This window comes from Dromaius novaehollandiae, chromosome 16 (genome assembly GCF_036370855.1).
Source record: "Dromaius novaehollandiae isolate bDroNov1 chromosome 16, bDroNov1.hap1, whole genome shotgun sequence".
Classification (NCBI taxonomy): domain Eukaryota; kingdom Metazoa; phylum Chordata; class Aves; order Casuariiformes; family Dromaiidae; genus Dromaius; species Dromaius novaehollandiae.
The window spans coordinates 13,411,118-13,427,973 of record NC_088113.1 but is presented as its reverse complement, the minus strand read 5'-3'; the positions used below and the strand labels follow the sequence as shown (position 1 = coordinate 13,427,973).

Below are 16,856 nucleotides of genomic sequence, written 5' to 3'. Positions count from 1 at the left end.
GGAACAGGCAAAATTCCACTGAGTATCAAGGGAGTCCCTCTGCTGGTGTTGTTTCCATTTTTAACCCAAACATATAATAAAAATGACTAAATATTAGACTGGAGCTCTACAATTTTAGATCCAGCATTTATTTGTTATCATGCTCATCCCAGTGGAGTTTTATTGTACTTTTTTATTTATACAAAATGTGCTGAAATAAATCCCACAAATTAACTAGTTTGTTTTCAGATGTGACATATCCATCATCAAAATAACAAAAGCTTTTAAAAGTTTTTTCAGATTATGACAACAGCCAATTTGCATATAGAAGAAGAAAGAAGAATGAAACAGAAATGCAAAGAGATAAGAGAAACAAGGAGGAAGGGAAAGTATGGCAGAGAAAGGGCTTGCAAAGAGTGAAATGCAGGTAACAGGAAAAAAAATTAAAATCCTAACAATTTTAGAATACTTTAGTGATATCCCATGTCAGTAAAACTCTGAAGCTCACAGAACTCAGCAAAAAAAAGGAGCATACAACATTCGCTTCACGCACCAAGCCCCGAGCTGTCTGCAGTTACCACCAAAGGCTGGCCGTGCACGCAGCCAGGGCAGGAACAAAACTGGCAAGCTGAGGTGCACATCCACGGGGGCACTTGGTCCCTTGTTGTCACACACCACCACCCTCCACACGCACACACAGTAATGGAGCCACGAGGCTGCACAAACCAAGGCTGCTGGGCATCAGTAATAAACAATTTATGCTGAGAGGCAACTGCAGATGATCAGAAATTCCCTGAGAACCCGAATTCACTCCTGAAACAGTATAGCTAATTTTTCTAACCACAGTTGTATATTTCCCATTGCAAGAAAGACACTGAAGCATGGTTGCAGAGTTAACCCCATAAAAACATGAAAATTTCCCTTGTGTGGATAGGTCTGCTTTCTGGCAGTGAATAATTAGACATCTCAATATAAAAATACATTTCTATTGTGTTACAGTACTCATTTGAGGTTTAATCACAGTTGTCAATGTGTTGAGTGATTAATATTTTCATATTCAGTTATTTCACAGTTTGCACAGCAGTAAAAAATATCTTAAGGTACTAGCTGATTATTTAGACTTTATTTATTGTAGAGGAAAGCAATGACATTGAAAATATTGTATAAATAGCAAAATACATTAAATACCAAAACACCTCATTGCATTATGAATTGAAATGACATAATTTTAAAACATTTGAAAAACATCATCATAATTATATGTTATCAACACAGAGACAGATTACCTATTATTTTAACATAATTAATTTGAGTTCGGTGCATTTATGTTGGTGTGTGTCATTATCCATCAATATAATTATGAATTGCTAAAAACTGGTTTTTTAATCTTTAAGTTATTTTAATTGCCTGTTTGTTTTTTCTCTAAATCTACCCTTTGTTTGTCTCCATCTCCAACATTTGAAATTTTCAATTACAATTTATGGGGTTTTTTGTTTGTCCCTTAGGCCACATTCCAGTCTCACTTGTGATGTTTTTACACCAAGGCCTTCAAGGGAGATAAGTTTTCCCCCTTCAGTGACCACAAGCCTATAACTATGCCTGTCTCCTTTTCTTGCAATATTGTTGGCTTTTTATTTCTTATTAGTATTTTCTCTTTCATTTATATATACCACTGTTGTTCTCTGTTGTATGTATGTCTCTGTTTTCTATCTTTTTTTCTCTTTTAAACCTTTCCTCCTCCATCCAGTGTGAAAGGCAAACAAAACAATAAACGGTATTATATTTGGGGGGGCTTTATCTATTTTATGGTGTGTTCTGCTTAGCTCAGTTGACAGCCCTCTTTCCATTGCTGCAGTAGGTTTGGATCAGCTCCTTGTTGTCTCTGAGCTGCAAGGTGGGATAGGTTGCCCCCGGGTGATCCCAGATGACAGGAGGGTGGAAGGAACCTCTGTAGAAAGGTAAAAGTCTGCGCAGTTCCCATCATACATAAATGTCTGTCTCCAGGACAGCATCTAGGCTGCAGCTGTCCAACACGGTGCCTAGAAATGCCTGTCTAAGAGTCTCTGATGAGGCTTGACTTTTTCACGCCTCTCTCTGATTTTTTTTTCTTTTTCTCCCGTGATTGGCATTTGTCTTTTCTGGGCCTTGTTTGCTTGCACTGCACTTGTAGGGAGCCTGAAGCAGTGCAGTATTTTCATTTCAGTCAGGTTAAGGGTGATGAAGATTACACATACATACTGATTTATGCCTTAAAGGCTGGAAATAGTGTCAAGTGTGATCTCAGCAGAGCTCTGCTCGATGACTCAAGTTCTCAGGACAGTGTTATACTCTCAGACATCAATCCTCATCCAGTAAAATGAAAACTATGTATCTGTCCAGAACATCGTTCAATAAAGTCCTGATCTGTAAGTGTTATTTGTTGTTAATAAGATAATAAAGATGTGTTTAATGGTCATGCCAAAGCCAGAATCGAGCCATTTTGGGCTAAGTACTGTCAAAACACAAAGCAATGAACAGTGCCAGCCTCAAAGAGCTTTCAGTTTAAATGTGCAGTTGATAAGTGGTATCACTGTTAGGCATATACTTGTGTGCTTCTGGGAACATTTCAGTACAAAGGTCTTATGCAATGACATGCTATAACTGTAAGTCCAATATTTTTTAAAGATAGGCCCTTATAGAAATTACATTTAGACATGCTGTATGGCAGGAGTTCTTCGTAAATAGCGGTGGACCCAAAGGCGGCTATCATGCCAAAAACATGAGGGTTTTTTTATGTTTAAAGTTCTGCATCAGCATGAAGCCAGTGCCTATTGAATTTATTTTTTTTCTTCTTCTTTTAACCGTATCTGTAAAATGAGCAAAACAAAGCCCAAACAGAGAGTGACTTGACAGTTAATAATCCTCTAAGAAATAAAAGGCCAAGCACTTGAACTGCCAGCACACGCATTTGAAAGCTACTAGTTCTTCTTGAGAAGGTTCCTTTCTCTCTCTAGTTTTAACCAGACATTCCTGCCTAGACCTGAAAAACTTCTCCCAACACAAACATTATCAAAATGTGTACGTTCCTATGAAAAGTATTCATTTGGACCCTCCTGCTCTCCCTTAGTGGAAAAAGTCTGACAATTCCCAGTCGAGCTGTATTTGTAGCATTCTGGGAAATACCAGAGATGGGCAGAAAAATGCAAGACCAGTCCAAGACTGAGCACTTTTCTTCCAAGTGCTTTCAGCCTTTGCCAGCATTAGGAATGAAGTAGTTTAGTTTGCTCCTGACCAAGTGCTTTTTAGAAGACAGCTGGAAGGAATGATGGAAGGGGTGGAGGGAATTTCTCTTTCAGATGCCAGCTGCAGCAGTACGGTTAACTGTGAATCTTCTACTGTAAGTTAATTTAACACTTCTCTTTAATAGCGCCCAATTGAATCACGTATCAAATGTTTCTAAAAGAGATGGTAATGCACCAGACACCAAACTATTCATACTCTATTCCGGCATACAACTGCAGACCAGGCCTTGTATCAATTAAATGTTGTTACCTCGATACCCAGTCTGAAAGAACACATCAGTGAGGACGGTCGCAATGTTGTTATGCTGCTGTATTTGTCCTGGCAGTCAAAAGGGGCACGTAGCATGCCTAGCTGTCATTACAGGCCCTTGGATAAGTGAAAATTCACTTTAACATAACAGCACAATGCCCATTGTTTTCTAATCATGTCAAGTAGCCTTGTATTCTAATAAAAAAGCATTAAACTGAGTGAGAAATAGATTACAGTAAGTTATGCTACGCTCCAAAGTACACCTTTGACTGCAACTATAATAGGTGCATAGACAGGCAGGCAGACGCTCGCTATGTCAGCTTCGGAAATGGGTCACAGTGTTCTGGAAAAAGTAGCAAAATAAGTTAAAAGTCAGCTTTCAATTCTATAGCTCTGTCTGTACTGTGGAAAAATAGATTCAAGTTGATTACTCGTACTCTTAGCTGCAATTTCTTCTGGATATATTCCCAAAACAATCTCATCAGCACTGACCATATTCCTATTTCTGTGTATACTTTATAGGTACTGGCTACATATTCATGCTACCATAAAATCATCTGTATTTCCAGAAAGTCAGTGTTAATTCCATGGGTTTTTTTTCATTTGGGGATTCTGAGTAAACTTTGAAAATCATATTAATACTCATGATTCAATACACACGGCATGGAGTTTGTTTGGTTTCTTTCTTCTTTAGCATTTTCATTTATTAATCAACTTCTTTATCTGAAACTTGGATTAAAATCTACTAGCAGTCTCAAGGCAAGATAAGTTTGATCTTTGCAGCCAGGAGGATGATGTGCTATCAAATACAGTTTGAAGGTTTTAAAGGCCGGAACTAGGATTATCACTTTTTGTGCCTTATCTTGGCCCCCTAACAATCCCATGTTTGTGTTACATTGTTTTCGCAAAATGGGTCAACGGAAATGTCAAGTGGATGCCGCTTTCCCAGGAAAATAAAACTTCAACTGTAATATGAACTAGCATCTGAAATTCTGGGTATGTTTAGTGCGTATATAAACTTTTCTGTATTTATTAATGATTACACTGTCACACATCTTCAGTTACAAAAACATTCAGTAACAAAATCAAACTCACAAGGAAATATCAGAATGAATAGTTTGTTCTCCCACTCTTTTTTGTCTGCATTAAATGACCTTTAGTGACCCATTTTATGCCACTTTGCCCCTCTGCAGCTGCTTTATCACCAGGTGAGAGTTTATCTTGGCATGAAGCTGGGTTTTCCTCCACACTGTTAGATGGAGCACTGAGGGTGCAGAAGAAATACTGGTTCCTAATTCAGGTCTGGGGATATCAGGAGCCTGAGCTGGAAACAAAGGGTGAGTACAGGGTGCCTATCAGAGACGGACTTCAGCCGCCAAACACAAAGTCTTTGCAGATCACAAGCAAACAAAGCTTTTTCTTACAGTTTGGCTAAATTCAGGTAGCAGAAGGCATCTACCTGAAGTAGACCCACCTTCCAAATTTTCTTTTCTCATCAGTGTATAATGCTGCGAGTCTTTCCTGAATAGCTGATTTTTTTAAATACAGGGCAAAGCAATGTAACTTGCTGAAACTGGGCCCACTGAAATGGCTGAGCCAATCTCAAAGCACTAAAGAACATACTCAGCACTGACAATGTCAGCCCCCGCCCTGGCCCCCAAAAAAGGGGTGGCTTCTTCTGGAGTTTTCAGCAACCCTTAAAAATGAGGAATGCTGCCTGCCTGTAAGGAACATTTAGGCCTACATCCATTCAATCGAGGGGCTTTCCAGTAACTTCAGCGGGTATCAGTTTGTTGTTGGCACTATAAATGAAATGAATACTTAGGTTAGTCTTTGAGATTTGGGCTGAGCGTGACTGAAGGAAAGGTGAGAGCTTGTGGTGGATAAAGTCTGTTAGGGAAGAGGCCTAGAACCGGAAGAACGGTAAAAAGTGCTGGAGTATCAGAGTGCCATGCTGAAGATCACCCACGTGCAGCCAGCTCGTTCCTCGGCGCGTTGCCGTACAGCGTCGCACTAGCACCGCGCGGCCCCTCAGCACAGGGCTCCGCACCAGGACGGGGAACTCGATGCGGAAGGAAAGGCCAAGACTTGAAGCCTGTTTTTGCAGTGGCACTAGCGCAAGGCGCAATCCCATTGCCAGCCCTCGCTCTCAGATTCATGCCAGCAGTGCTAGATGAAGAAAAGCTTTAACTTAAGACGATGAAGGAAAGCTTTAACTTTGGACAACGGCCCATGAGGGAAGTGGGGGAACACTCGTGCTGGCAGACATGGGCACGGGCTCCAAGAGGGGGGTAGCCCTGCGAGCTAGCAGACGCTGACTGATGGCGTTTGAGCTTGTCAGGGACGTTTTGGCGCGGAGCCGAGGCGTCTCCGGCCCCGTGAAGTGCCTCGGACCCCGTGAGGCGCCTCCGGCCGCGCGCGCGTGGCGGGGGGAGGCGAGGCAGCGCCCCGGGGCGGGCGGCGGCGGCGGGAGCTCGCGACGCGGCGGCCCCGGCGGCAGGTGAGCCCGCCGTCGCCTCGCCGCCGCCGCCGCCGCCACTGAGCATGCTCGGCTCCTCCACATCCGTCCGCGCTCGGCCGCCGCCAAGGCCGGGGGGAGGTTCCCCGTCGCTAATAAGCCCCGTGCAGGTGGCGGAGGCGCGGGGCTCGCCGCCGCCATGAACGCGGGCGGCGGGGGGGCGGCGCCCGCCTTCCCCGGCCCCGTGCAGTGTAAGTGCGCGGCGCGGCGCGCCGGCGGGCTATGCGCGCTCCGGGGCCCGCGCGGCGGAAGCCGAGTGGAGCCGGGGCCTCAGCAGGCCCCGAAACCTGAGTAGCGCCAGAAGCAGGCGGGAGCGGAGCCCGGGAACCTGGCTTTGGGGGGAACCCGGGAATCTGGGTGAGAGGCGCGGGGCCGCGGCCGAGGCGCCGCGCGGGGGGCCGCGGGCGGGCGCAGCGGCGGGGGGGGCTCCCGCGCAGGGCCGCGGCGGAGCGGCCCCGCGCTTGGCGGCGGCGGTCCCCGTGGGCCGCGGCGGCTCCGTGGGCGCCGGCCCCGTGGCGCGGCCCCGGTGAGCCCGCCCGTCGCCGGCCCGAGGCCGGGCCCGGCCGCGCAGGGTGCCCGTTCCCCGCGGTGCCGCTTGCTGCGGCCCTGCCGCCGCCTGGCGCTTCCTCGGGGCGAATGCGTCCCAGTCACGCCTGTCGTTTATTAACTGCGCAGTTCCCGGAGGCACCACGGTGCTGGTGGAGCTCACCCCGGACATCCACATCTGCGGCATCTGCAAGCAGCAGTTCAATAACCTCGATGCCTTCGTGGCCCACAAGCAGAGCGGCTGCCAGCTCACCAGCGCCGCGGCCGGGGCCACCAGTACGGTCCAGTTTGTGTCGGAGGAGACGGTGCCTTCGACACAGGCCCAGACCACCACCAGAACCATCACTTCGGAAACACAAACCATCACAGGTATCGCGGCGTTAGGTGCGACGAGCTTGCAGGCGCTGGAGTGGCGGTGCTGCGTGGCCTGATACTCACCTTGTCCCCGCCACTTCAAGCGGAAAAAGCAGTTTTCACGTTAGTCGGCACATACGTGCATGCAAAGGGAGAAAAATAAGTGATGTGCTGGCCTTTTGGTCTGACAGCAGTTACTTAATTTGCTAATTGAGGTACGAGTTCACTTAGAATAGCTGAAGTTTAGCGTGTTGTATAACCGACTTGTGAAGACTAATTAAAATTGTCAATACTTATGAAAAATAATCAAATTACTATGCATTTTACTTTAAGAGTGCTCTTGATGAGAAACAGACTGGGAATTGCTGTCGGGCACCAATCCAGGCCTTTCTGTGTGAAAACACTGCATTCACTAACATTGCTTCCACAACTAATTGGCAGGAAGAATATTACTCACAATTTCTGCCTATGCAAAGGCTCAAGTGAGGTCCTGATCCTGCAAACATTTAAGTAGAACTAGAATTTTATTCCATGCATGAAGTTTTGCCCTTCTATATATAGTTGTATTTTGTTTTGGTCTGGGACCTTACTAAAAGCCCATTTTTTTAACTTTAAGTTGGATGGACAGAATAGGGAAGAGTATCTGAAAGAGCAGTGAAGCAAACTGAATTCAGGGCTTAGTTCCAGGGGTTTTTTTTGTATTATAGTCCCTCAGCTCAGTGTGGGTTTTGGATGAGTCACTTTTCTGCTTCTTATTTACTGTCCTTTAAAATGAGAGCAATTACACTATTCTGCCCTTTTTAGGGTATACTATGGTTTGATTGATTTAAAAGCCAGTATTTTGGCTGATAAAGTTTTACCTGTTATTTTTATGCATAACAGTTACAAAGGGTATAGTTGAAAGGAGCTGAACCTTTAAAACAGCTTTTTATTTGTTTTTTGGACAACATTTTCCATATAAATAGTTTGGGGGTTGTTTGTTTATTTTTTTTATTCCTCTTCTGGGCTCTAGCACAGCCAGTGTTGAAAAACAAGCATAATTTTATTAATGTAAGACCTGGGCAGGCATCAGAAGAAACTGAACCATTAATTGTGCAGTCAGATAGGTTTCAAAGAGGGAGCCCAGTTAGGGTCGTACTAAGTTCAGCATGGCTCATGGGGTCTTGACAGCATTCTCATCTGATAGCGAGACAGCAAGGGAGAGAACAGCTCTCTCCCTACCCCCCTTAGGAATAGGAAGCCAGGAATAGGAATGTTGCTGGAAAAATGGAGTAGAGAAGTAATTAATGAAATTGGAAAATAACTAAATTTTACTTACTGGAGAAGTTAATGCTGTCAAACTGAGCTATTTTGTGTTTTTAGTTTCTGCCCCAGAGTTTGTTTTTGAGCATGGCTATCAAACATACCTGCCTAGTGAGAGCAGCGAGCCTCCAACTGCTGCTGTTGTCTCAACACCACCAAAAGCACGCTCAAGGAAATCCACTTCTTCACTTTCACAGAAGAAACTGAACTGCTGCTATCCAGGTAAGACGATGACTGTGTCTTCCTTCTTTTCATTTTAAAATCAATAGGTTTGGTGTAGTTATATGCACAGTAAGACTGTCTGTTTAACGCAGTTAAGATGCACAGAATCTGGAAAGCAACCTACTTACCAAGGGTGAGATCTACTAATGTTGATGTCAGTAGCACTGACATCATTTTGTACTCTGAAAGTGTAGCACTCTCAGACAGGATTCCTGAATGGTGAGCCATTAGCCAAGTTCTCAATAGCACTAACCTGAGATTATATGTGAAATTAATCAGTTCCACCTGTGTCCCCCATGTGCTGTAAAGAGCATCTTGAGTCCTAGGCAAGATTCCAGAGAACTTGTTTCAAAGCTTACTCAAAGAATTACAGCAAAAGGTAATGTGGAGAGTGAATTGCCCCCTAGGGAAGCACGAGAAAGCTAAAGTTCATTGGTAATCCAGTTACTATTTTAAGTAGATGGGAGGAAACAAGATGGGGGCTTCATTTTCTAGAAATACTGAATTTTAAAGAAGATATACTTGAGAAGAAAGGCAAAGCCCAGAATAGCGTAGTACATTTTTATTATTATTATCTTGTTAGTTTTTCCTTGAATTTAATGATTTTTTTTTTCTTTTTGATAATCTTACCATTTTCAGGTTGCCAGTTCAAGACTTCCTATGGTATGAAGGATATGGAACGTCATCTGCGAACACACACAGGTTAATGTAGTTGCTATATTTTGGGTTTAGTTGTTTTCGTCCTTTTGTGCTTTTTTCCAAAAGGTATTTTCCTACAAAATTACATACCTATAGATAAATTAGATAAAATATACACGTATATCTGTACATTTTAATATTGTAGTTCTCAGCGTCTGAGAACTGCCCTTTTTGGTAAGCCAGATCCTGCTGTGGCCCATACTGTTCGCAGGTAGGAAACTTAAACAGTGTACATTGGTTAAAGGCACAGCTAAGTTTGTGAGATGCACGCCACATGTTTATCAGCGTGCTGCAGTGTGGTAGTGCATAATGTCTCCTTAATAATTTGCTAATTTGCCCTTAATTTCTAACAGTGATTCCAGAAGTTGTCCAAACAGCAGTTTCAGAGTTGTAAGGGGAGAAATTTCCAAAGGTCTTCTAAATTGTTTGTTGTACTTGCACATGCACCCTTTTAGAGCATGTTAAGAGAGCTTTAATTTCTGCAAACATTTTTATTATGCAAAAATTCTTGATGTGTTGGTGCTCTTCTGTTTGTTTCAGGAGACAAGCCCCATAAATGTGAGGTTTGTAACAAATGCTTCAGTCGTAAAGATAAGCTGAAGATGCATATGCGTTCTCATACTGGGGTGAAACCTTACAAATGTAAACACTGTGACTATGCAGCTGCAGACAGCAGCAGTCTCAACAAGCACCAGCGCATTCACTCCAATGAACGTCCTTTTAAATGCCAGATCTGTCCTTATGCAAGCCGCAACTCTAGCCAGCTCACTGTACATCTCAGATCACACACAGGTAAGTTTGTACCAAGATTCAAATCTGTAAAGATTTGAGAATCATTGGGAAGATTTTTAAAGCTCTGCAGGTGTCCATATGCCAGGAAGTGCCTATTTGATTTCTCAGAAGCTGGATGCCTAGATGCTTTTGTACATCTTGTGGGCACAGAATCCAGTAGGGCAACACAGCTCTCTAAAAATATGTAGAAGCAATCAGACGACTTATCTGACTCTTGGTAGTTATTCTTCTAAGTTGATTTTTGAAACTGTCTATGAGACATTCTTAAATTAGTAGAACTTAAGGTGTGTTTTTGTTGTTAGCGTTTGGGTTCCGTTCTGTAACTTTCAGACCTGGTTCACAGTATTAGAAACACTGAAATTATTTTATAATTGACTGGTTAAATCGGTGCAAACCTCAGCTACATAATTTAATTTCTCTTGCACCAGTAAATTAGAAACTAATTAGCAGTTTAAGTTGTATCTTTTGTGATCTTTCTCTGCAGTGCCTTCCACCTGCAGGCTGATGCACATTAATAGTGGAGTATGAGAAAACTTTAACTAAATTTTGCCCATATTGTATTTGCCTGGTGCACAGAAGACTTTGGTCTGCAGGCTTATAAACCTTGTACCATTTTTATATTTGTGTTATTTTCCTAGGTTTCCTGTTAATCAGATTCCTTTTTATAGGCCGTTCCTAGAAGTGATTTGCTGTGAAGATACTGCAGTACACTTATCTTTGATGTATAGTTATCTTCATATGTAGTTTTTCACCTAGTCCAGGGTACCGAATTAGTTTCCATGTTGTCCTTTATATATTTGATTAGTTCTGTGAATGTTAGCTGCAAGGTGGTTAAGGTTCAGTGTTTACTAGATTAGCTTTGAACCTATGCTAGATCTGATTCTGAAATGAAGTACTAAACAACATTAGTTCAGATGTATGCAAGATGGGATTTGAGTACATAAAAGAAACAAATCCCTTGTGGATTGTGAGGGAGGGGAGGGTTAAATCAATCTGTCTTTAGTAGAAAAGAATCTTTTATACTTCACAAATCTGCTGTGATGGAGCAGGCAGAACTGTTGGGCAGTTTTACAAGTTTGCCTATTCCCTTTGCTATATAAGATGTGACAGTGGGTCACCATGGTATAGAGATGTTGTGAGAAGTTACCTGGTAGTAAACCTACTGGTCAGAGGCCATGATGATGCTTTTTCCCCATGTGATAGAGGGAGGAGTGTGCATACTCGTGCATTTCTGTGCATGGACAGGTATGCTCCGAATTCAGCTGTGGGAGGACTTCTGCACGATGATAGTACTCTTGCATTTCCAGTAGTGTATGGTGATTTTCATTTTGTTTTGTTTCTTTTTTGGTAGCATTAAATATTGTAGTAGTCAGAAAGGGGTTTAGATAGGTTCTTTTTGCAGATCAGTCTGTTGCATCATTTAATTATGCTAAAATTCAAGTCAAGTCTTTAGTTTGGTTGTCTCTTCTATTTCTTCTAAATAAGTCAATTTTTGTAAAAAAGACCTTTTCTTAGTCATTGATTTGCTGAAAGGAAGTACAATAACTTAGAAGATAATCGTTTCACCCTTATTATATTGCAGAGCTGTTAAGCACACTTAACCAATTTTAAGAGAAAATCGAGATCAGTAACTACAATACATTCCTTATTGGAATAAAATTAGTCCTTCTCTAGAAGGTGAATGTAATTTACATAGCTCAGTATCAGATCATTTACATACCCTTACTTGTTGAACTATTCATATAAAGATCAGTTTTCTGTTAAGAAGAATTACTCTTATGGGTAAGAATTCCAGGATCAGACACTCCCCCCCCGCCCCTTTTTCTTTTTTCTTTAAGTTTGGTTCTCAGTAACAGACCACTCTTTAAATAACAAAACAAACATACTTTCCTTTATTCAGTAAAATTACTAATTTTATCTTCTATGTATTACACGATCCTGAATATGAAAATTAAGCCATTGAAATATGTACTGTGCCTTCATCAGCAAAGTAGATAAAAATTCAGTAGCTGAGTATGCAGCTGAGACTGTAAAATAAACCAGATGAGCAAACAGTGTATCTTCATTAATAAAGTCTGTTTCATATACATAATACACCATGTATCTCAATTATTAAACAGATACATAGATTAGCACAGTAGGCCACAACTTGATTTGAAAAATATGCAGCTAAATCTATGGCATCTGTAGCTGGATAAGCAAATTATGCAAAATTATACAGCTGTCACAAACTCTATAAAATATTAACTTGTAAAATAAATTAGCCATTTGCAGTTTGATTATTAAAGGGAAAAAAAAAACTGCTGAACTAAGTACAGTCTCTTTCTCTTCCCCATACCTGTAGCACCCACTAACAGTTCTATTTTTTCAAAGTAATACCTAAACATTTTACGCTCTGGCCATTTAGAGAACTACCTATTTAGACTAAATAAAAAAAGTGAATGGTGTTATTCAGTAGGTTTGCTTTGGATTTTCTAAAGACTTCAGAAAGGTGTCACTGGTCTTCACCCTGGAATTGATCCAAGGATTATAGACTAAACAAATCTGCAGCTTAATTTGATCATACACGTTGTGACACAAACCTGGAAATAAAGAAAATGAAAAACAGTGGTTTAGAACCAGATAGTTCAAATGGTTACTCATGTAGGTAGTTTGATGTAAGTAGACTACTAATGACCTTACAGAAGAATATGTTCATTTTTCACACTTCAGTAGTTAAGAATTTGACCTAAGTTTCAACTTTGTTGTTAGGCTTTGGATCAGGAGCGTTCTTAAAAAAATTATGCACCTGTGAATATTTTATATTCATGTTTGCATGAATGCAAACTGATTAGAGTTTCTTAAAGTGGTCTGTAGAAGATTATTAGGTATGATGCATGGTGCAAATATCTCTTTCTCAGGTGCTGCAATGCCAGAAGAAACAAAAGCTTAATGTTATTTCTCTGTGTAAGCATATTTCCCTTGAGTCACATACTTACATATGTGTTTCATTAGTATTCTGTTTCTCTTTTCTAGTTACTGTTGTGTATCTGTAATTCCTTTTTGTTGTATAACTGTAATAATACTGTGGTTCTACAATCACCTGTATAGACTCTTGTCCATACACCACGCGATGTTCTAGACAAGTTTTCACTCCCTCCCTTGTGCCAGCAATAGTATTTGTGCTGTACCACATGAGCCAGGTCAAGGAATTAACCAGGCCTAAAACTAATCAGTTTTTCTCTTCAGCTAATCTAACTTATCATGTGGACAAATCTTGGTACAAGAGAGGCAGTAAGGAATATATGAGCAAGCGGGGAAGCTGGTGCCAGTTAGACGCTTGTTTCTGCAGTAGCCTACCATTTAGCCTGGGCTTAAAATTTGTCTGCAAGCCACACTGTAAATCATGTACTGTAAACCAGAGACATGCATGTGTTTATGTTGATTTCTTAGACTTCAAAAAATCTAGCAGATGTTAAACTTCTATAATGTTTATTTTAATTAATTTTAAACACCAGTTAGACATACTGTTGCTGAAGAAATATAAATGGAGAAACTTTAGTCACTTCTTTTGGAGCACTTGGAATAGTTTTACGCACAAAATAGACTAAAAATGAAGGCTATCTAAGATGCAGATCTGAAGGCACAACAGGTGTGGGTAGGCATGCTCTTGGAAAGTCTGTGCACAAGTATTCAAACCAGGTGACATATACCATCCCTTTGCAGAGTTCTCTACGTCTTGAAAATATGTTGGGAGTTTACAGGTTTCTGAAACAAGTCTGCTGTGTATTATAGCATTTGATCTCTCCATGAGAGAGATGGATCTTGGTTACTCTTCTCTAATTTGAAATGTGGTTTTTTTGTTGTTGTCGACAGGAGATGCTCCTTTCCAATGTCAGATGTGTCCTGCTAAATTTAAAATCAATTCAGACTTGAAGAGGCACTTGCGTGTGCATTCTGGTGAGAAACCTTACAAATGTGAGTTCTGTGAGGTCCGCTGTGCCATGAAGGGAAACTTGAAATCGCACATTCGTATTAAGCACAGCATGGAAAATACTCTGAAGTGCCCAGAGTGTGAGTTTCAGTGTGGAAACAAAACAAGCCTTCGGCACCACATAAGAACTCATCAGCCTGAGCAGCCAGTGAAGTGCTCAGAGTGCAACTACTCTTGCTCCAATAAGGCAGCTCTAAAGGTACATGAGAGAATTCACTGCAAGGATCGTCCTTTCAAATGTGAATTCTGCAGCTTCGATACCAAGCAGCGAAGCAACCTGACAACTCATGTGAGGAAAGCTCATGGAGACAAAGTCAAGACCAAGAAGCAAACCGTGGAGAAGAAAGAAGGAGATAGGCCCAAACAGGGTGGCTCCAGGCAAGTTGCCAAATTGGATGCCAAGAAAGCATTTAAGTGTGACCTGTGTGAGGCTTCCTTTGTCCGAGAAGATTCTCTTAGAAGTCATAAGAAGCAGCATAGTATGTATAATGGGACTAAGAATAATGAACTAGCTGTTCTGCAGCTTCAGATGGATCCCAGTCGGCAGACCAGTGCCCCAATTACTGTCAGTCACCTCCAAGTCCCACTTCAGGCTGCTCAGGTTTCTCCATACAATGAGGGAAGGGTCAAGATCATTGTGGGTCACCAGGTCCCTCAGGCAAACAGTATAGTTCAGGCAGCGTCGGTGAATGTCGTGCCTCCCACATTAGTTGGCCAGAATCAGGAAGACCTCTCGGCCAATAGCCGGTTGCAGCTGCTGGGCCAAGTCAGTTTGCTGGCGCCGCCTCCGCCTCCCATATCTCAAAGTGAAGCAGGGTCTGTGGCACAACCAGCAGTTCTTCTCACAACTCATGACCAAAGCGATGGAAGTGCATTACACCAAACTCTGATTCCTGCTGCTCCTGTCGGCAGTCATGAGGCTTCAGCAAACCAAGCTTTCATCACCAGCTCTGGAATCAGCTGTTCTGACTTAGAAGGCCTTAATGCTTTAATACAAGAAGGAGCCACAGAGGTGACTGTGGTTAGTGATGGAGGTCAGAGTATCACTGTGTCCACTTCAGCTCCCCCTCCTCCTATCTTTTCCTCATCCTCTCACACAGAAGCCCCTAAGCAGACCTATTCGATCATTCAAAGTGGAGCCCATACAGCTTTGCTATGTCCAGCAGACTCCATACCAGATTAGTCACAGAGTACTATTCCCAAACAAATTTCTGCAGCAATGCTGAAGTCAGTAAAACCACATAGGACATAAGCAAATGCAGAATTTGTCCTATAAAGCCAAATATCTTCCACATACATGTTTTACCTGTCTATACATGGAAACATACAACTTGTATGTGGGAAAAGAGGATGTGTATATGTATGTGCCTCTATTAAAATCAGAGGCTGTGTTCTTTGTAAAATCTGAGTATCCAAACAACTGTTTATAATTTCACCTAGCAGTAAGCTTCCCAGAATATGATTCTTGTATTGTATTTGATCAGTTAAGAAAACATCACCTTCTGATAAATGATCATCACAGCAAACTCATTTTTTCATGCACACACAAAAAGATAATAGTCCAAGCCATTCTAAAGTGTATTTTTAAGCAATGCTAGTGGTGGTTTGATGCTATGCTGTGGATGCATCTGCTGGACCTGGCTGATAGTTAACCTTTTAGAAATACCCAGTAGCCAGGTCTAATGCAGGCATAGTAAAGGTTATGGGACTTATTCCTTAGCATTGGTAGAAGTTGATAGCACCTGACAATCTGGAGATGCTTAGGCAGAAGCAGACCAGGTGATTGTTTTTAGAAGACAAAAATATTTTGTCCCTCCATCACTAATAACTACCTTTTTCTGTTAGCAAGAACACTGTTGCAAATCATGTATATGGCACAGTGATCTGTCAGAGTCGCCTTTGTTTTAAAGAACAGAACAACTACAAATATATTTTTTACAAACATGGTACTTAAATTTTTGTTTTTATTTTGATGTTGCCTTCATACTTGTTTATGGTTGCATGGGTGGAAAAAGTGCATTGTATTTTTGGTTCTGTTCTTTTTCAAATTAAAAGGGGAAAAAGAAAAGATTGAACTCATGCCAGTAAAACTGAAAATCAGTAGATTCTATTCTGAGGATCCAAACTAGAATAAATTCAGGTTAGATCCCAGCAAGACAGTAGTTGCTGTTAAATGATGTACATTTGTATAATGAGTGAATATGTGAATTTTGGGATGTATTTTGAACTATACAATATCATAACGTGGTCTGATGAGCACTCTTGCAATGGTAGCTAATATCTTCATTAAGAAATTAACTAGTTAAAGAACAGACTCCTAACTTGGGAAAGTGGACAGCTCTATCTTGTAGCAGCCTGGATCTGCAAAAGTGAGAGATCATTTCACAGCCAGACAGCATCCTAAGGACAATTGTTAACATACGTGAAGACTGAAAAGAGTGTGTTATCGAAACCAACTCAGAGGTTCCCCTTGGGGAATCTAAGTCAAGTTAGATTTCACAGTTTTTGCTAGTGGGAGACATTGAATGATTGCTTTCTGTTCTAGAAATATGCTTGGAGAACTTGTAAAGATGATTATGTAATTAGGGCCAGTTTCTGAATAGGCCTCTTGTGTTTGAATCTTTTAGCCTGTACAGTCTTTATTTGGCATGTGTAGGGTTGCCCCCCCACATGTCTTTCCTCTATATGGTACAGTTTCTATTTACAGGGTAAGGCTTCCTGCTTTACAAAGACAGATAGGAAAATGCAAACTAAGTCACAAGTGCAGTCATACAGGTTGTTCCTGAAAATGTGGCCTTTGTTTTTTTGTCAAAAGAAAGGTGGTTTAAACTTGAATTCTCCAGTATCACTGTCTTCATTGGGAAATAGTATTTTTGGAAATCTGGGTCTCTTCTGCCTCCCTAATTCTTGATTCTAGATTAATGGTCTTTTAAAACAAAC

The 16,856-nt window shown here is 41.6% G+C and overlaps 1 protein-coding gene across 1 annotated transcript; it reads left to right on the top strand.

Moving 5' to 3' along the window:
• Positions 1-6,045: 6,045 nt before the first annotated feature.
• On the top strand, positions 6,046-16,751 carry ZFP64 (ZFP64 zinc finger protein). The gene is made up of 6 exons (XM_064521534.1): positions 6,046-6,219; positions 6,704-6,943; positions 8,291-8,452; positions 9,092-9,154; positions 9,692-9,943; positions 13,799-16,751. The coding sequence occupies exons 1-6, from the start codon at positions 6,168-6,170 to the stop codon at positions 15,097-15,099; spliced, it is 2,070 nt and encodes a 689-aa protein (XP_064377604.1). The 5' UTR covers positions 6,046-6,167; the 3' UTR covers positions 15,100-16,751.
• Positions 16,752-16,856: the final 105 nt, after the last annotated feature.